Genomic DNA, 21010 nt, shown 5'->3' on the forward strand with positions numbered 1-21010 from the left:
AAATTCAGAGTCTTCTAAAGTTGACCTGGAGCCTGATTAATGAACAATTAAGTAGAGAAGTTTATAAAGCATCTTGAATGCTTAAGGATGCTAAATGCAGTTTTGACTTATTTCCTTGCTTTGGTTTTGCTAGAGCTTTAGCTTTCTTCTTCTATTATGGTAGATAGAGTGAGAGTCAACAATGCAAAATAATTCTGGATTTATTTATACCCCCTCCCCTTTTTTAATAACCTGAGATCTTTAGTTTAAAATGTTAGGATGGGGGCAGAACAGGAGGGAATAATTATTTCAGTACAAATATTTCATATCTGCCTCTTCATTCTAGAAAAGTAAACTTAACATCTATGGCAAAACTTACTAGACTCTCCAACTCCTGCTATTTCTTCTTTCTTGTGGGAGCTTCCGCTCAGAGAAGGAGAGTTTTTATGGGGCTAACAGCTCTTATCAGACAACCACAGAGGTTGTGGAAGAGGAAAGAGGCCTTGAGGCTGCTGAGTAGGATGACATTTGTCTCCTCCAGCCCTGGTCAAAAGCCACCTGTCCCTTTCATCTAGTGTCTCATCATGGTAAGGAGACAGTATGTTCTCTTTCTAGAAGGATCTATGAAGCAGAAAAGAGAAAGGTAGAGATCGTGAAGAAAGTGACCCTTTAAAGTGTTCCTTGATGTGGGGGATACCCCATATGGAGAAGGAACACAATTACTATGGTTCTCTCTCTCGATTCAGTGTCTGCTTTGGCATGAGGTCCTTGCGGACACCCTCTTGGAGGAGAAGGAAGGTGCCTTCTTAGTTTTGAAGGGCGCTGTTTTGAGAGGCCTCTGCTGTTTTCTTGGGAGGGTGTTTGGCTTCTTCCAGGGACTTGGCCTGTTCCTTTTAGTCTATCAGGAGCGTTGCTAGCAGTTCTAGACTGCCTAGAGGTCTAGGCAGGTCCCTTCAGAGCCTCTGTCCTCATTCATAAAGAAGGCATCTGGTAAACCTTCCAGCACCGGATTTAACTGCCTGAGAGGTAAGCGGGGTGGGGGGAGGATGTGTAGTGGAATCTTTCGAAGAGCCTAAGGCAACTTTCATTTAATTTACATATTCAGTCCCTCAGATACTGGAGTCAAAGATTGAGAGAAACACACCCACAGCATTTAGAACATGCAAGTACACCATTTCTCTCTCTCCTTAGCCCCCTCGTTGGCAGAGAAAAAGCAAAATTAGTCCACAGAGATAACCAATCTTGACTATTCCTGATTTTTCATTATGGGCAGTGAAACTTTGAAAAATTAATTATAATTCACTAGACTTTTACCTTTGCCAGAAGAGTCATAGTTTATGCTAGAACATAGAGGTAATTGGCTCTCAGTTGAAATAATTCTAAATTTAAATTTACAGCAGTTTTGTGGGTGTGCGTAGCTGGGCTGGTGAAGAGTTATATGCCTTAAGTATGAATTTTAGAGACAGATTCTTTAGTAGTCTTCAAACATCTTTACTTGCTCAGTGGAGTTCAGAAACCACTTCTGACTTGGAGCTAAGAATATTAGATACGAAAAAGACTTAAATGCTAGTCTACCTACCAGATGTCCTATTACTGGAGCTGTGGCCACAGCCCAGGGCTCTTTTCCCAGCCTCCTTCACCACGTTGAAGGGTCCAGACTTTAAGGTGAGGATTTAATCACTAACATAAAGATAATATCTTTCTTCACTTTCAACCTCAGATTTGATAAGTCCCACTTTTCTGTCCAGTTTTTGCCACCTTTTTCTGATCATTTTTAATCTGTGGTATTTCTTAGTGGGCCTTTAACTCCTAAAACTTATCTGATTGTTAGATGAAAGTAGAAAGTCAGCAGGGCTGTAGGATTTGCCTCATTCACCCCGCTTTGTTCTAAACTCCTTCCCACAGCAAGGGGACGCACTGTGTGTCTACAGCACATGACCCTGACTCGGGTTCTTCAGGCAGCTGACTAGTGGGACCTGAGCTGCCCACTGCTTTTCACCAGCCCCAGCACAGACTTGCCATGCTTAGCAGCTTCTGCCTCGTCCCCCTGTAGGGAGCCATCCAGTGACACTGTCAGGCTGGTCTGGGGCCACACCCACTGGCCTTGGCAGTGAAGAGGTGCACCTGGTACACTGAAGCCTGGCATCTGGCAGGGAGCACCCTCAGGTGCTGATGGCACGAGTCTTACCTGAGTTGCCAAAGGACTCCAGTGATGTGATGCCCTAACATGCCGGAAGCCCAGGCAAGCTGGCATCAGGGGGAGCAAAAGGCAGTGGGCAAGGCTGTAGTAACCTATAGGCACAGCAGCCTTGGGGCAGGTGACCCAAGGGACCCAATCCAAAGGACCAGGTGACTGTTGGTGACCTTGGTCAATTCCACAACCTCTCTGAGCCTTCATTTTTCCCCATCTGTATAGTGGTGGTGGTGATATTTACCTTGCAGATGGTGAAGGTGAGAAACAGTGTAGGTTAGGTGCTTAGCTCCTACACACTGATGAACTCAAGACATGGTAACTATTATTTCTGTTACTGAAGGACAGAGCCACACACCTCCTTGTTGGGACAGTCCTGTATGTTTTTCCTCTAGGAATTAGAACTCTCATTCTTAAGCCTGATAGTTTCAGCTGGAAGAAAATTGTGAAATGCCTTATCATGTTTTTAGGTTGTTACTTATCCCTAGAGCAAGACTTAGAAAAGCTATAGGAACATGTCACTGAGCCAAAATCTGAATATCACAGATGTCTGGCTCAAGGCCCAGAGAGTCTAGGTGAACTTCTACCTTTGCCCAAATAAAGGATTGTTTTTCCTTTTAATATGCTAGATCCCTTTGCTTATCCCAGGACAAGATGAATATTAAGTAGGCCGAAGGTTCCTGTCTATGATCAATTCTAATGCCTTTTGCGAAGGGAAATGGTTGTAAATTATTACCAGTTAATTAAATGAGTGTTTCCGTTGAGTCCTGTGTGCAGGCTATTATCCAAGCCTGTTTAGAATCATGCAACCTCAGAGCTAGAAAGGTTTTTAGACAACCCTCTCATTTCATGGCCAAGGAGATGGAGTCGGGATGTAAGTGACTTGCTCAAGTGATGCCAAGGGAAAAGCAAACCTTGGCTAGGGGATGTAGGGAGGAAAAAGGGGTTCCTGGATGTCTGGTGGGTATATCATGTGAACAGAGCATAATTTATAGGCAGTGGGCCCGTGTAGTGCATGGGCTACTGGTATCTTGGAGTGCTTTTCTATTTTATGAAGTGCTGTCACATTTTTCTTATAAGATAAAATATTATTCCATTTTATAGGTGATGAAATTGAGGTGGTCAAATGAAACTTCCAATTCAATGCATTAGACCAAATCAATAGATATTTGGAGTGTTTACTTGGTTCAAGGAACTCTGCTAGGCCCTTTGGGGAACATAAAATTGTCCAGATCCTGCTGGAGTGGAGTGTACAGACTTACTGCAAGTGACAGGATATAAGTAGCTGAAATTTATCTAATTGTTCAAGGGCATAAATAAGTATTAAGATAGTAATCGAGGTAGGAATTTTGAGACTGGAGGGATCAGTGTGCGTGTCAAGATCTTCCTGGCATAAGTTTCTTCCTTCAGCTCCTGTGGCTGCGTCATTTTCTTGTCAGGTGCACTTGGTTACACATCCCACCGGCAGCCCCAGGGAACAACTTTGGGAGATCCTGAGCACCTGGCGGTGATCCCAGGCCTAGGAGTAATTCAGTAAAGGTTTGAATGAATGGATAGGTGAAGAGAGATTTTCCAAGCAGAGACAACAGGATGAGCAAAGGTATGGCTATGCTCTGGTGAGGAGACGGGCCTGACCAGAAGAGCAGGTTTAAAGAATGGAAGCTTGAAAAAGAGGTTTGGGTAAATTAGTGGGGAGGCAGTAAAAAGAGAACCCAGGTGGCCCAGAAAGCTAGGCGGAGCAGCTTGAATTTTATTCTGAAGGCACTGGGAAGCCAGCAGAGGCTTTGCTGGGGAAAGTTGATGAGAGCGGCACTTTGGAAAGGGTATCTGGGCATTGAGATGTAGACTCTTCCTTGATTTTGATTTGTTTTTAATTTTAATTTTTTTTTTTTTTTTTTTTTGTCGCTTGTTCATATCCTATACTTGGATGTCATACTTAAGAAACCATCACCTAACCCAAGGTCAGGAAAATTTAATCCTGTGCTTTCTTGTAAGATTTTTATAGTTTTAGCTCTTGCATTGGGTCTGTGATCCACTTGGTGTCCATGTTTCCATATGGTAAAAGGTAGGGGGCCGCCTTCACTCCTTAGAATATGGATATCCAGTTGTCCTAGCACCATTAGTTAAAAAGAATATTCTTTCTCCATTTAATTGTCCGGTTACTCTCCTTTGGGTAATCCCGCTCTACCGCTTGTCCTATTTTCCTTACTGCCACCCCAGCAACCACTGATGAGTCTTCTGTCAATATTGATTAGTTTGCCTTTTCTAGACAGAATGTATTCTTTTGTGTTTTTTTTCCCAATTTTTATTTATTATTTTTTATTAAAGTATAATGTATTATTTGCCCCAGGGGTACAGGTCTGTGATTCATCAGTCTTACACATTTCACAGCACTTACATATCACATACCCTCCCCAGTGTGCATCACCCAACCACCCTGTCCATCTGTTTGGTGTCTCTCATTCAGCATCTCCCATGCTGTTGTGTGCATCAACAGTTCATTCTTTTTATTGTTGAATACTATGCCAGTGTGTGGCTTTACCACATTTTTTAAAAGCTCCTGAGAGCATATGTGTACATATCTTTGTGTGGACACCTGCGGTCTTGATTCTTGGGTAATTACCCGGAGGGGAATAGCTGGGTCAAATGGGAGGTGTACGTGCAACTTTTTAAGAAAATGTCCAGCTGTTTGCAAAGTAATGGTACCATTTTATAGTCCCATCAGTGTGTAAGGATTCCAGTTGTTCCGTATTTGTACAAACAGTATGGTCGGACTTCTCAATTTAGCCATCCTAGCAGGTATATGTTATTGTTGCACTGTGGTTTTAATTTGCATTTCTCCAATGAGTAATGACGTTGAGCTTGTTTTTTTGGTACCTATTTGCCATCTCTATATCCTTGGGGAAACGTGAAATGATGAAACCCGTTTTTGAAAAGTTGGATTGCTTGTTTTCTTATTATTGAGTTTTGCAAGTTCTTTATCGTGGATACCAGTAGTTTATCAGATATATGATTTCCAACTGTTTTCTCCTAATCTGTGACTCATCTTTCATACTCTTGACTGTGTCTTTCAAAGAGAAGAAACTTTAATTTTGGTGAAGTCCAATTTATTGTTTTTCTTTCATGGATTACACGTTTGGTTTTGTATCTAGAAAATTTTGTCGAACTAAATCAGAGTGCCCCCAATTTTCCTTTATGTATTTTTCTTGAGCTATTACATTTTAAGTTTCTCCTTTAGGTCTGTGATGCATTTTGAGTTAATTTTTGTTGTAGGTTACAATGTCAGGGTTGAAGTTGTTTTGCATGTGGACCTCTGGTGGTTACAGCACCACTTGTTGTCTCTGAGTTTTTCTCATTTACCTGTTTGTGCATTAGAATGTCATTTTTAAAAAGTTTATTGCTTGGGGCGCCTGCATGGCTCAGTGGTTTAAGCCGCTGCCTTTGGCTCAGGTCATGATCTCGGGGTCCTGGGATCGAGTTCCGCATCGGGCTCTCTGCTCGGCAGGGAGCCTGCTTCCCTCTCACTCTCTCTGCCTCCTCTCTGCCTACTTGTGATCTCTCTCTGTCAAAGTAAATAAATAAAATCTTTAAAAAAAAAAGTTTATTGCTTACTAACCAGGGTCCAGGAGTTGCCCTACTGACCCGCCGAAGTGGTCTGTAGGAGAGAAGGGTTAGTATGCGTTAGAGTTCCTCCCTGAGTGTCTGTTAGAGAAAGCATGCTAAATGTGTCCATTTTTAATTTAAATTCAATTAATTAGCATATAATGAATCATTGGTTTCAGACGTAGAGGTCAGTGATTCATCAGTCTTATATACCACCCAGTGCTCATTGCATCACATGCCCTCCTTAATGTCCATCACCTGAGTGGCATCTTGATTGATAAATTTAAGAGAGTTTGACAATTAAAGAGAGGAAAGTTTGACAATTAAAGAGAGGAAAGGGTTTTCCAGGCAGAAAGATAACCTGCCCCCAGTCCCTAGGCAATATGTGTCAGACAGGTAATGTGTATTTTTCACAATTTTGACTATATGCCTCAGTATGCTGTCTGACTGTAAACATGTTTTGTTGATCTCTCAGATTAAATGAAAAAAAAAAATGCCTCCCTCGAGAGTCTACAAGTAATTTGAAGAGGCTAGGGTACAGGTTGTATATATGTTTGGTATGGTGGGTACACAGCATGCAGGGCAATGTGCCAGGCTAAGGAGTTTGAAACCTGTCATTGGCAGCATGTGGGGGAGGGTGAGTCTGGAGACAGAAAATAGCTAGAAGGCCATTGCAGGTGGCCAGGTGAGGCAGGGCAGTAGGAGTAGGGAGGAAGAGGCAGGTTTAGGAGAGGCACAGAAAGTGGGTTTGATCAGATAGGGTAGAATTAGATGTATGTGGCTAGGAGCCCAGGCTGCTGGGTCAGTGGTGGAGTCAGGACTATGGGGTTTCAATTAAGGCAGTATACAATGAGAATTTGGATTCTGGGCATGTTGATTTTTTTTTTTTTAAAGATTTATTTATTTATTTATTTGACAGACAGAGATCCCAGGTAGAGAGGCAGGCAGAGAGAGAGAGAGGAGGAAGCAGGCTCCCCACTGAGCAGAGAGCCTGATGTGGGGCTTGATCCCAGGACCCTGGGATCACGACCTGAGCCGAACAAAGGCAGACGTTTTAACCCACTGAGCCACCCAGGCGCCCCTGGGCATGTTGATATATTGATTTGGACTTGTCTCAGTGGGACAAGGTGGGTGGAGACTTTCCAGAAAAGGTGCATGTATAGGTCTGTGCTGGACACTTAGGAAATGAATACAACACTGCCCCCTGTCTTTAACCTGTACCCTTTCAGGGGTTCCCTATGTTTGTTTCTTTCTCCTACTCCTACCCCAGAGAATCTCAAGTTGGTGCTAAAATCACAAGGCTGAATCTTCCAATGGAAGAAAAAGAGGACTTCACAAGATGTAAAGGCAACCTTTACATCTTGGGGAGGGGGAGGGGAGGGGGGGAGGAGAGGAGATGGAGAAAGAGAGAGAGAGATGCTGGAAAGAAGCCTGACAGAGAAAGAGAAAAGTGCGAGAAGACCAGGGTAGAGAGTGTCCTGGAAGTAAAGAAATTCATGAACAAGGAAGCTGTCGAGGATCAGGGCTGCAGACATCAGTGGAGATGCAAACAGACATTGCTTTGAATTTGACAGTGGCACTTGCCAAGGGATGCATGGGCTGCTTCAGTGCCAGAGGGAGGCAGAGGGTCAGGGTGTACGTGGTAGAACAGATGTTAAAAAGTATAAGGGAGGTGTAACTGTTTTTAAATATTTGACGTATTCTCTTTGGCTGCCAATTTGGATAAGTCTTTGGATGTTAATGGTAGAACACCCTACTCAAACTGGCCAAACTGAAAGGAATTTATAGGCTCAAATAACTGAAAAGTCCAGGAGAATCAAGCAAGGCTTGATCTCAGGGTTTAAGTGATGTCAAGATCTGGTCTCTTTCTGTCTTTCTGCTTTCTCTTCTTACCTGGCTTCCTTTTCCAGCCTGGCAGGAAGGGAACTAGATACTCCCAAGTTTATGTCCTTCTAGATCGAAATTCAGCAGATGTGAGATCTTGTCTCTGTCTTGTAGATCCAATTGGACCTAATTGGACCCACTTGGATTTTGTGCCCAAACGTGAGCCAGTGACTGGGGGAAGGAGGCAATGATTACTCAGATGACCGTGTAGAGGGCATGTGTCCTCTCTAGACTAGTCATCGTGGCTGGAGGAATTCAGTGCCCTGATTGGCAAGACCTGGGTCATGTGGCCAGTGGAACTGGGAGCAGAACCCCAGCTGAATCACTGAGACTACCTACAAGGGAAGGGTAATTCTGGAATAAGAACTGAAATGCAATTCCTGGAGGCAGAGAAAACATCCATCAGTAGGGGAGAGACTGGGATCAGTGCATGGAAATTATTGGTTCCTACACTTCCGCTTTTAGAGAGAGATCTTTCTATGCACTGGAGGAATGATGAGGCCCGCTGCGGAGGTAGCAAGTTGGCTGACACGCAGTTGTGGGGAGGGGGTCTAAGCCGTCACTACGAATAGATATCGGCAGCCCATCAGCACTGTGCAAATGGAAAAGGGGATCTGGAAGGCGGTTTTCCAAACTGTTTCTCTGTAACACGGGAATGCATTTCTACACTAAAGCCCAGCACACCCTCAAAATGCATATGAAACCGCAAGCAGAAATTTCATGACATAACACTTTCCCTTACTACGTGACACATGCGTATTTACTCGTCCAGAATCCCAGTTGTGTGCAACCCAACTCCATTTGTTTTCATGTCACACTAATGTCAAACCCGCCGTTTGTAAGACGTCTTCGAAGGTCAGGGGTGTAGGTGGCGTAGGCTTGAAGTTGGTGTTTGAGTCTGGCTTGTCCACAGTGATGGTGGCACTGGTCAAGCCTGAGGAGGCAAACCTGTTCTGCTTAAGGGAGCTCTGGATTCTGCTGGTGGGATCTCTGGTGTCAGAGCAGCTCTGGCCACGTGTGGGGCAGGGGCAGGGTGAGGGCGTGGCCTGCTTTTGGGCCCCAGGGCCAGTGTTGGAGGGAGTTTCCGGGCTGGCCCTGGGCCAGGGCATCTCTGAGGCAGGACGGGGTTGTCTGTCTTGTCTGGAGGGTGGCAGTGGCTCCTTCTTTGCCTGCAGCCGCTTGTGTTGTGAGGATGAATGTGTGTGCCTGTGTGTGCTCTCCGCCAGGCCTTTATATTGAAGATGAGGGAGTCGCTTTTTAAAAATAACATATTTTTGACTTGAAACAAGTCAAGGCAGCGAGTGGAGACAATTAGAGACTGACATCCTGTTTAGTCATCTCTCCAGAGAGCTCTATTTTCAGAACTGTTCCGTAAAGGTTCACAAGGGGTATTCAGACAGTTTAGGGGATATTGTTAACTTAGTGGTCGTGGTGATGTAAGTAGCCGGTTTGAACGCTGGGTGATTGACAGTCTGGTAACGCCTTGGAAGCAGATTTTGTGTGAGGGATGGGGGGCTTATAAGAATAGGCTATTGTACAGGTAAGGCTTTCTGAGTCAGAACAAAGCAGGCATCTTTTATTTTGAAAAAGTCTGTAATCAGGGTGTGGCATTAAAAATATGTGGTGGTAAGCTAGGGGAAGGTCAATGCATTTTTCCCCCAGTCTTTGTCACCTAGGGGTACAGTCAAAACAGTAAATAGTATTGTCAAGGCTCTTTGAGCTCATTTGGTGGAAGCCAGGTCAGAAATGCTGAATGGCGATGTCACAGACTTTTGGATGAGAAGCGTGAAGCTTGGGGTGGTTAAGGACCTTGCTCAGAGTCTCGAACCAGATGCCGCAGTCAGGCCATGTTCTCATTTAGTTTGAGCACAGTTGTGATTTGCAACTTCTTTAAGTGTAATATTCTACCAAAAATGACCAGTTGTGTCTGTACTCAGCTCCTCTGGACCTGTCTCTCTCTTTGAGGAAAGGTCAAGACAGAAATGGAGCCATGGGCTGAATCCAACAAGATTTCGACAATTGTAAATTGATCTATTTGGGTCCAAAAGAACCCCACAATCCAAGGCTTAGAGGCGTTCTTGAATAGTTCAAGGTTAGCACCCAACATGAAGAGGGCAGAGCCTGTCCGCCTGGGCTAGTGAGATTAGAGCAGGTGCTCCCCGAATCCAGAATGGCGTGTTGCACCGGGACAGGATGGAGCCCAGAGACGGCAAGCTGCTGAGTTGGCAGAGTGGATGTCTCCCTATCTGAGTGCACAGATGAGCGCTTTAAGGGATGAACGGGCAAGAGTCGTGGGTGCAGAGCTCCTGAATTGCCTTCCCTGCGCTTGCTGAAGATTAATTACACTCAAGTGAAAATGGTAGAGATGGAGACCATACTCTTCTCTACTTTTTGCTTCCTAAAAGGAAAGGTGGCAGCTGACTGTGCCACATTTGTTCATTATCTCTTATGTTGCTCTTGTTTCTTTATTTCATACATCTGTCATGTGGTTATTATTTTTTTTTAAAGATTTACTTATTTGAGAGCAAGAGAGAAGGGGGGAGGGGCAGCAGGAGAGAGAGAGAGAGAGAGAGAGAGAGAGAGATAATGAGAATCTTAAGCAGACTTCCTGCTGAGTGCAGAGCCCAGTGGGCTGAATCCCACAACCCTGAGAGCATGACCTGAGCCGAAATCAAGAGTCTAATGCTTAACCGACTGAGCTACCCAGGAGCCCCTTCCTGCCATGTGGTTTAATGAAATGTTGCTCTGACATAAGATAGGGTTATTTCAGAAACAATGTCCAAGTTTTCAGGTCCTTCTCAATAATATCACAAAGAGCCAAAATGGAAGAGACTAAAATTCAAGACAAGTGGAAACATTGGAAGAATGATTTCCCTTAGATTCGCTTTTCCACCTTTACAGTTTTGTGTGGTTTCACTTGTTTCTTACCCCTCTGCTGTTGAATGAAAGTCTTAAGTTTGATCCATGCTGTGATTTTGCACATGTAGGCCTCTTTGTAAAGAATTATTTGAGGGCCCACAAAAAGGACTTCAAAGTTAGAATATAACACATGATTCTTTTCTCCTTCTAGGTGGATCTGGAGCCAGAAGGGAAGGTGTTTGTGGTAATAACCCTAACGGGGAGCTTCACTGAAGGTAAGGACGAGTTTCGGTGGTTTCTGGTTTAAGTGTAATCCTAGTCGCTGTCAGTAGGAGTTTCTGACCTGGAAGTTTATAAAAAGTTTATTAAAAGATGGTTTAAAAATGGTTTTATGTTGGGTTGGCTTGTATTTTGTTTGTAATGATCTGTTGGTTTGGATTTCCAGATTAAATATATTTGCTAAATCTGGCAATCTCATGATTTGTTTGACATACTCACTGAATTTTATTTTCTTCATCAACATCTTAGCTGAATGGATTCTTGCCTCTTCTTGTTCATGTCTATCAAATCGTATTACAGATTTTTGGTTTGGGGCCAACTTTTCAGTTTGCCCTGAATGTGTTAAAAATTTTAAGGATCAGGGGCGCCTGGGTGGCTCAGTGGGTTAAAGCCTCTGCCTTCGGCTCAGGTCATGATCCCAGGGTCCTGGGATTGAGCCCCACATAGGGCTCTCTGCTCTGCGGGGAGCCTGCTTCCTCCTGTCTCTCTGCCTGCCTCTCTGCCTGGTTGTGATTTCTCTCTGTCAAATAAATAAAATATTAAAAAAAATTTTTTTAAGGATCATATTCTCTTTCTAATAATCTTTATCTCATTCTGCCCTGTAAGGGATTCTAGTCCTCTCTCCCTCCCTCCCCACCCCCACCCCCACCTCCCACTCCCGATTTTTTTTTTTTTAATTGAGGTAAAATGTACATACAGTGACATGAACAGATTGGAAGGGAGGAATTTGAGTTTTGGCAAATACATGCAGCCACATCCCCAGCACCCTGATCCAAGATAAAGAACATTTCCACCACTCTGGAAGTTCCCTTCTGTCCTTTCCCAGTCAGTCTCCTGCTGCCAGAGGCAATAAATGGGATGTTTTATTTTTTTCACCACAGATTAGTTTGGTCTCTCCCAGAAGCTCACATAAATGGAACTACATAGTATGTTCTCTCTTGTGTCTGATTTCTTGCACTCAGCATAATTTCTGAGAGACCCACCTGTGTCCTTGTATGTGTTAGCATCCTATTCCATGACCTACCCATTCTCTTCCTGATGGACATTTGGAGTCATTAGGAACAATGCTGCTATACGCATGCTCGTTCATACATTTCTGTCGACGTGCCCTTTCCCTTCTCTTGGGTAGATACATAGTTCTAGAGTTGCTGGGTAATAAAGGAAATATATATTCAACTTTATAAGAAACTCTCAAATGTTTTTCTAACGTGCTTATATTTTTATACTCCCACCAAGAGTGTATGAGTATTCTGATTATCCATTTCCTCACCAACACTTGGTATGGCCATTCTTTTTAACGTTAGACAGTCTAGTGTGTATAAAACAATATCTTGTGGTTTTCATTTGCATTTCCCTGGTGTTGAGTACTTTTGCATGTGGTCATTTTCTTCCCAAGTACCAGTTAAGGTCTTTTTGTTTTCTGAAATTTGGTTTGTCTTTCTATTACTGATTTATAGTTGTTTGTTTTCTAGATAAGCATCCTTTGTCAGAAATTGGTATGGTGAATATGTTCTCCTAGTGTGTGGCTTGCCTTTTCACTTTCTTAGTGGGGTCTTTGAGCAGAAGTTTTAAATTTCTCTGAAGTCCTGTTTTCAATCTCTTCTTTCATAGCTTATACATTTTGTATCCTCTGTAAGAAATCTGTCATATGTAGGGTCACAATAATATTGTCCTTTTTTTTTTTTTAGAAGATTATAGGCTTTTATGTTTAGGTCTGTGTTATGTTATATTTAGGTCTTTGTTCCTTCTTAAATTAATATTTGTGTGTGGAGAGTTTGGGATTTCTTTTCCCTGTACTACAATCCAGTTGTTCTACTCCCTGCCGTTTCTTGAAGACTTTCTTTTTTCTTGGCACCTTTGTCACCAATCAGTTGACCCTACTGTGGATCTATTTATAAACTATTTTGTTCTATTGATCTACTGGTCTGTCATTATGCCGATACCATACCATCTTCATTGCTGTTGCTTTAAAGTAAATCTTAAGGCTAAATAGTGCGAGTCCTCCAAATGCGTTTTGTTTGTTTGTTGGAGGTTATTTTAGCTATCATCAGTATTTTAAATTCTGATGTCAGTTTTAGAATCAGCTTATCAATTTCCACAGAAAAGCCTACTAAATTTTGAATTAAAGTTGTATTAAATCTATCCATCAATTTAAGGAGAGCTGACATCTTAGCAATTGTGAACATCTTCAAGTCCGTTAACTGGGTATAGTCCTCCGTTTGCTGATGGTCTCTAAGTCTCTCATCCATATCAATATTAGAAATTCTATATAATTTTCAATATAGAGATCTTGCACATATTTTTAAAAAATGTATTTCTAAGTATTTATGCTCTTGATGCTGTTATACATGGTATTTAAACATTTTTATTTTGGAAATTGGTAACAGTATATAAAGATGAATTTTTTGCTTGACTTTGCATCCTATGATCTTAAAAAATTTCACTGACTAGTTCTAGTAGGTTTCTCTTTCTTTCTCTTTTTTTTTTTTGTACCTATCTTAAGATTTTCTCTGTAAATAATCATGTTGTCTCTGAGTAAGGCAATTTTCTTTTTCTTTTCTAATGTTTATGACTTTTATTTCCTTTTCCTGCTTTATTGTGCCCATAGGCCTTGAGGACAGACCTCCTTGTCTCATAACTAGTTTTGGGAGGAAGGAATTTAGTCTTTCCTTGTAAGTATTATGTTAGTTATGTGCACTTTGTGTATATACTTTTCATCACAATCAAGGAAATTCTTTCAAGTCCTGGTTTTCTGATAGGTTTGGTTTTTCTTTTCTTTCTTTCTTTCTCTTTGTCTTTCTTTTTAAATCAAGAGTGACTGTTAAATTTTGGCAAGGCCTTTTTCTTTATCATTGACATGAACATGTGGTTTTTCTCCTTTGTTCTTTTTTTTTTCCAGCAGGCAGCTAAATTACTGGCTATCACCTGAAGATTGTGAAGGCTTTTGAGAGTGGGATTTTTTTTTTAAACTTTCCCCCCTTAGTTCTTGGACAGATTCCATAGTCCTGAGACATACTGATCATTCACAAGGTCTAACTAAGTTGGGGTTTCAGTGGAAAGCCTGTTTTAAGTCCTTTTAACTTTGTGGAACTTGGCCTCCAAACTCTCTCTCCTGTCGTGAGAGAGAACAGACATCTCACCTCCTTTCTCTCAGCCTTCTAGTTACTGCTTTTGGGGGACTTCTCTGAGTCTCTCTTGTGTATGCACAGGTTGGAGGAGTTTATAGATTTGGGGAATTCTTCTCTCTGTGGCCACATCTTTTCCAGGATTTCTCTGCTCAATTTCCAGTCTCTGTTCGTCCTTAATCTTGTCATTTCATTCTTCAAGCCAGTAAAACTGTAGTTTTCTGCTTGAATTCTTTTCACTCGACCTATGCAGCCTGGGGAATAACCTTGGGAGATGGCCTATAAATATGGATCTTGACCAGCACATTTTCCTTCTTTCGAATGTCAGATTCCCTCCAATTTCTGTCCTCTTTTGGATGCTCTCCAGTGTTTTCAACTAAGTGTTTTAAAATATATGTCTAGAGGTTTTCATTGTTTGTGGTGGGAAGGTTAGTTATTAAAAGCCACTCTACCACTAAAATCCTGTGAAGACTTTTAAACCGTGGCTTAACGGTTTGTCCTTTTGGTGTTGGCATTTTGCAAATTGGTGACACTTTTGAAAATTGGTTTTCTCTTCTCTCTGCTGACTGTTGTTCACGTGGGAGAATTGTTTTAATGTTAATGTTTAATTTTTCCATCTTGCCCCAACTGTTGCATCATATCCTTTTGCTCTGGTATTGAAGTTAGCAGATATGTGGGATACTTGAACCTGAAAGAGCTCTCTAGATGTTGGTTTGGTCAGCTCAAAGACCTTTTTGTTTTGCCGGGTATCTTGTACATAGAAGATTGAGAAAGAGGAGTCTACTGATAGCTCCAATAAAATATAATGTGGTTACAGAACACTGTTGCTAGAACATTCTCAAAGCGCATGGAGCATGGGCAAAACCACAGTAGAGACAAACCCCGCCATGAGAGAAGAGGCAGAGCAAGGAGTGGGTGAGGTTCTCAGTGTGCTAAACTACCTTCCTGCACTAAGTTACGCAGGACTGGTAGAGTGAGGCCGTGCACAGTAGACCACGTGTCATTGTGCCATAGTCATTCTGGGACTTCCTTTTTTTAAGAGTGATGTCACCTCTCAAGGACTAAACTGTATCCAGGTTCTGTCTTCCTTAATTGTAACACTAGAAACACTAGAACACTGGGATTGGAATCCTTGTGGATGTTGTCATTACATTAATCGATTAGTGTTAGTGATAAGAAAGGAATGCCAAATATTACTAGGGGTGAGTTCTTAACTAGGTCATTACAATGCTGTTCATTTTAGAGCGGACCCTGGGTAAAACTGTGAGGCTGGCTGACTGAGTTCCTCTCTGGTACTCCCACCTCCCCTTTACGTTAGTCCTTCTTGCTCTCTGCCTTTAACTGTCTCTTCATTCCAGTAAGATACCCAGTGATCTCTTCTCTCTAGGAACAGTTGCTCACAAGGAAGACAGTGAATTTATGGACTAATTCACCCCAGAGTGATAGTGATCAATAATAGCTTAGTGTTCTACCCCTCGGAGATGTGCCCGTGTATTTTAAAAGCTGCTGAAACTGATGTTTTATCCATGAGAAGGAGATTTTTAATGTTGACATTTCAGAAGCCATGGCATCTAGGTGTGGGATATATTTTAGAACCTCGGATCTGTTCTCTGTCTGTGGGAGCACAGTCTTGTCAGTCTGGCTCTGAGGCTGGGGCTCAGTACGAGCTTGCACGCTGCTGTTGCTTTAGACCGAAGCTCCCTTGTCAAACGCAGAGGCCGTGAGAGCTGCCTGTGTGTGTGTGTGTGTGTGACATGAGGGAATGCAGCCCTACCATGCACCTGCTCCAGCTGCGGTCGCAGCCGGGGCCTGGCATTGTGAGAATGTCCCTGGCTTGGCTTCACTCCTGGCAGCCACTCTGGATGACCCCCAGCCATAAAATGACAGGTTGGCTCATGGAATGTTTGGAGCTCTCATCCTGATCTTGGACGCTGAAGGGCTTTACACAAGAAAGTACTATGAAGTCAGACCTGCTGGGTGTTCTCAGGCTGCAAAAGGAGCATTGGCCTGGGATCCCAGAGGGGTGGCCAAAGCTCCAGAAATGTTGCTTGAGCCTCAGGGTCCATCGGAGGCTGTGGTTTTGAAGACCAGATGTGAAAATGTATGATGCTTTGCCACCCAAATTTGTAGGGTGCTGTGTGAAAGTATGCTAGTGGGATTCCCATCTCCATGTTCCTCTTGTCATGGTAGCAAGATTCCTGTCATTCTCCCCGCCCCTGCCTGGGACCCCATGAATACTCAGCAGGTTTGTTTTATTTTGACATTGGATTTATTGTATACTAGAAGCTTCAAGAATTTGGTGAACAATGACAGATGTGCTGCTGGCTTAGCTCCATGCCTATTTTCTTTTCATGGCTTCCTATAGGAATTCTGCTGCTAGCTCAGATCCTATAATTCCAAAGCTCTCCTTAAAAAAGAAAGTGCTCAAATGTGGCAGTGATCTCTGATATACAGGGCGGGTGTTGGGAGCTACTGACTACTTCTCATTTCTTCCTCTCCTTTTTGTATCTTTCATTAGTTATGCTGAAATAGCAGCTAAGGCAAACAGTTTTTGTTAAATGTAAGGCATGACTGAGAAATGACATGGGACATACCTGCTGGGTACAGACTTGTGTTTGCCGCAGATGCTGGGGAGATAACAATGGGCAAGACTTAGATACTCTCCGGAGGGAGCTCACAGGAGCGGTGGGGGTGGGGGGCAGACACAGCACCCCATGTGTGCAGGGCAAGGGGCCCAGATCCTACCATGGGAACGAGTCCAAGGCATGGTGTTGGCACGCGGGAGTTTGTAATCAGATCAGCCGGAAGGTTTTAGAGAAAGCTTCTCAGGGGAGAAGATATTTAAAGCAAGTTTCAATGATAAATGGAAATGTGCCAAGCAGAGTGGATAATTTAGGTGGGTTTGTACAGACACACAGAGGTGAGAGAGCAGTGACAGGTTCCAGCAACTGAAAGTAGGGGGTTGGTTTTGGAGGTTGGGGAGCAGGGGGGAGGTGTGACCACAGCTATGGGAGGGTCTTCTGTGAAGGTTTGCCTGGGACAGTCTCCATTTTGATTGTGTAACTGAGTACAGTACACAGTACACTGACTGTGTAACCTGTGTAACTGAGAACAGTGCCATCTTTCACTCTGAAAGGGTCCTGGGTTAAAGATGAATGACATGGTCACATTACTTCTAGGTTAGGAGAGGATGGGGTTGGCCATGAAGGGTTCTAAGCAGAGAGAAATAAGATATGATTTGGTGGCAGTGGGTTCAAGGGGCTGGGGGTGAAGGGGTGTTTGAGCATAAGAGGAGACAAGGGTGTGGAAAGCTATTAAGAGACTGTTAAAGTTGTCTAAGAGAGAGATCGGTGGAGCCTGGGTTCAGTTGGAATCCATGGGGATGGATATAGAGAGAGGGACAGCTATAAGACATGGATAGGAAGCATAATCATCAGGAGCTGGCAACTTAGTGGACGTTAGGGATGAATAAGGATGAGTCTCAGATGTTGTGGAGTCATTCACCAGGGTAGAAATACAGGGATGGAAGGTGATTAATTTAGCTGTGAACAGGTGGAGTTTGAAATGCTTATTGGAAACCCAAGTGGAGATGTCTAGGAGGAACTAGAAGCAAGAGTCTAAAGTCTGGCAAGAGATCCGGTCCCAAGATGTAGCTCAAGGTGTCCGTGAGAGACAGATCCATAGATAAAGGGGCCCAGTGAGAAGATTTAGAGCCTCAAGCCAAGGCTGACCAACAGCAGAACTCTGTGGAACACAGCACGTAAGGCTGTGGCTCATAGATTATAATCTGTCAAACTCACTCAAGCTCAGTTGAAGGTTTACTTAATGAGCACCCATTTTGTTTATATATTCATTACTCAGTAATATTTGAGTGCTTACTATATGCAAGAGACTGTTTCAAATGTCTTTCAAATTGGCATCAAAATGTTTGATAATGAAGTTTGCATAAAGAACAGAACATAAAAGTCTTTGAAAAGTAACATGTGGATTAGTGTTAACTGTAGTAGCTTCGAAGTTTGGTACCATGGGCCGGGTGCAGGCTTATTCTTTTTTTTCCCTCTTTTTTTTAAAGATTTTATTATTTATTGGACAGAGAGAGATCACAAGTAGGCAGAGAGGTAGGTGGGGGGGGTGGGGAAGTGGGGCTCGATCCCAGGACCTTGAGATCATGAGCAGGCTTATTCTTTTTTTTTTTTAAGATTTTATCCATTTGACAGACAGAGATCACAAGTAGGCAGAGAGGCAGGCAGAGAGAGAGGGGTAAGCAGGCTCCCCTGCTGAGCAGAGAGAGAGCCCGATGTGGGGCTCGATCCCAGGACCCCGGGATCATGACCTGAGCTGAAGGCAGAAGCTTTAACCCACTGAGCCACCCAGGCACCCCATGCTGGGGTAAGAACAACAGATGAATCTGCTCAGAAAACCTACACTGAGCACTCTCTTTACTGAATTAAGATGGAACGAGGAAAAACTCTTAGTGTGAGTCTCTTTCAGTGCCCATGGCAGAACATTATCAGCTAGATCAAAAACCCATCACCATTGTTCATCTTAAGAAAGGCGTTGTTGACTCTTGAGCAGATGCAGAATTCCCCTTAGCATTGCTGCTGAAGTAGACCCAGATGAAGGGATCTGTTGTTTTGAAAAAGCTGTCTCAGGTCACTCTTTATCTCATTCTGGCTAAGCCTTTCTGGAGCTAATGGTCGATTTGCTACCTAATCAAGGTGAAATTTATCATGGTGACAAAACAGCCCTAGATTTTAAAGCAGCCACTAGATGCTGGCAGAATGGCAGGATCTGGCCATGTTTATGATTGGCACTATACTGGACCAGTTTTTACCTGGAAGAGTGGAGTGACGAAAAGAAAAACAAAAAGTGAAATAAAGGAAAGTAATGAAAATGCATGAGTATGAATTTGTAACTGCTCCACTTGGAAAGAGAAGTAACAGAAAGAAAATAAGTAGTGATATCTCATGTGAAAACAAATCAAAAAAGATGTTGATGGGTTGTTAAGAAATACAGTGTCAGATCTAAAGATTGAGTTTGCATAAGTAAAGTCTGCCTGGACTCAGCGTACGTCAGAGTTCAGTGGCTGGTCCCCAGAAAGAAAAGCAGACATTTCGTGCCTCCTACTAGAAGCACGCCACACCATCTGGGAGGTATGCTTAAAAAATTGAGCCTGAATCTGATCAGGCTTCTAGATCTAACTGCCAGGTTAGAGGAAATACTGGGCACAGGGGGGAATATTCTTTTTTTTTTTTTTAAAGATTTTATTTATTTATTTGACAGACAGAAGGATCACAAGTAGGCAGAGAGGCAGGCAGAGGAAGAGGAGGAAGCAGGCTCCCCGCGGAGCAGAGAGCCCGATGCGGGGCTCGATCCCAGGACCCTGAGATCATGACCTGAGCCGAAGGCAGCGGCTTAATCCACTGAGCAGGGGGGAATATTCTAAATGACGCCATGGGAGAGGTACTTAGATAGCCCGTTCGGTTGAGTGTCCCACTCTGGATTTCTGCTCAGGTCATGATCTCAGGGTCATGAGATCCAGCCCCACATTGGGCTCTGCGCTGAGTGTGGAGCCTATTTTAAGATTCTCTCTCTCCTTCTCCCTCTGCCCCTCCTCCTGCCATTTCTTTTTCCATCTCTTAAAAAAAAAAAAAATGACATCGTGGGACAGACTTGGTTTTTTTCAACCAAAAATTAGAAGAAAGAAAAGAGAGGGAGAGAAAACCAAAATAACAAAAAGAGACATTAACCAGTTTCAGTATATGGATCATATTTTATCCCAGTTCCAACACAAATTGTCCAAACAATAACTCTCAAGAGACAACCAAGGAAATAGGCACAATGACTGGACATATGATGATATTAAGGAATTATCGATGTTATTTACGTATGGTTATTGTCATTGTTTAAACCAAGAGCATCTATTAGAGATACTTGAAATATTTACTGGTGAAATTATTTGATAGTTGAGGTTTACTTTAGAATAATCAAGAGGTGGGAGGAGGGAACGGGCTACAGATAAAATCAGATTAGCCATGAATTGATGGATGAAGCTGGGTGTTATTTACATGTGAGTTAATTATACTCTTCTATTTCTGCTTGTGTTTGAAATTGTATTTATAAGAAGTAAAAAATTAAGGCAAAACTACACATTAAAAAATTATCTATTTCCTGGACAAAAACCAGAATCTGGGTTGCCTCTATAACATCAAAATGATGCTTTAATTTTGAATACATAATTGCCTATCCTCATTTGTAAATTAAAGCTGGTGTTGGCTCTTTTTTGGGGGGGGATCTGTATATGTTTTATCATAGTTCCCAATTTTTGTGTATTGTGAGGTGGCAAGTTAAAGATTTTAAATGACTAAGGTACGTCAGTACTTTTTTTTAAAGTTCTAAATCAATATTAAGCCATGAGTCAAAAATGGCAGGTAGGAAGAGATGAGTAAGATAATGCCCTTCATTCCATTGCAAAGTTATCACTTAAAATGAATGACAAGTAAATCATCTCCTGCTAACCATTACATAACATTTTGTACTTGCGAAGTTTAGTTTTAAGATAGTTTCCTGAAAGAATAAAGTAAATCGAAAGAATTAATGGTAGAAGTGTCTTTATGAAGACAGAAGTTCTGAGTGGACATGCTTTTCCCCTGGCGTTCCCCAAGCATGCTTGAAGGTATTCTGTACCAGTTTTGTTTTGGTGGGGGACGGGCATAACTTCTTAAAAATCAAATGAAAATACAACCTGACAAAACCCCTGTCGTTGGTGGATTTGATGCTAGTCTAGAAAACTTTGCTAAAGGGGAGCCTGGGTGGCTCAGTCGGTTGAGCATCTGACTCTTGTTTCGGTCTCAGGTGCTGTTTCAGTTGTGAGATGGAGCACTACACTCAGTGTAGAGTCTACTTGCCCCTCTCCCTTGCCCCTTCCCCCACCACCCGCCACCTCCCGCCCCTCCCCTCCCCTCCATGATCTCTCTCTCTCAAATAAACAAACAAAATCTTGAAAGAAAAAAAAAAAGCTTTTTTCAAAAGCTAAAACTTTGAATTGCCCCCTTCTTTCACACACTTACTACATTACTTGGAACTGATT

General features: G+C 42.7%; 1 protein-coding gene across 1 annotated transcript in view; it reads left to right on the forward strand.

Annotated features, from left to right (window-relative positions):
* Positions 1–21010, forward strand: part of PRKCH (protein kinase C eta) — a 225349-nt gene that overhangs the window by 57922 nt on the left and 146417 nt on the right. The window contains exon 2 of the mRNA XM_046009945.1: positions 10728–10791. Within this exon, the coding sequence (XP_045865901.1) occupies positions 10728–10791 (64 nt within the window). The remainder of the gene's footprint in view (positions 1–10727; positions 10792–21010) is intronic.

Source organism: Meles meles, chromosome 6, assembly GCF_922984935.1.
Source record: "Meles meles chromosome 6, mMelMel3.1 paternal haplotype, whole genome shotgun sequence".
NCBI lineage: Eukaryota > Metazoa > Chordata > Mammalia > Carnivora > Mustelidae > Meles > Meles meles.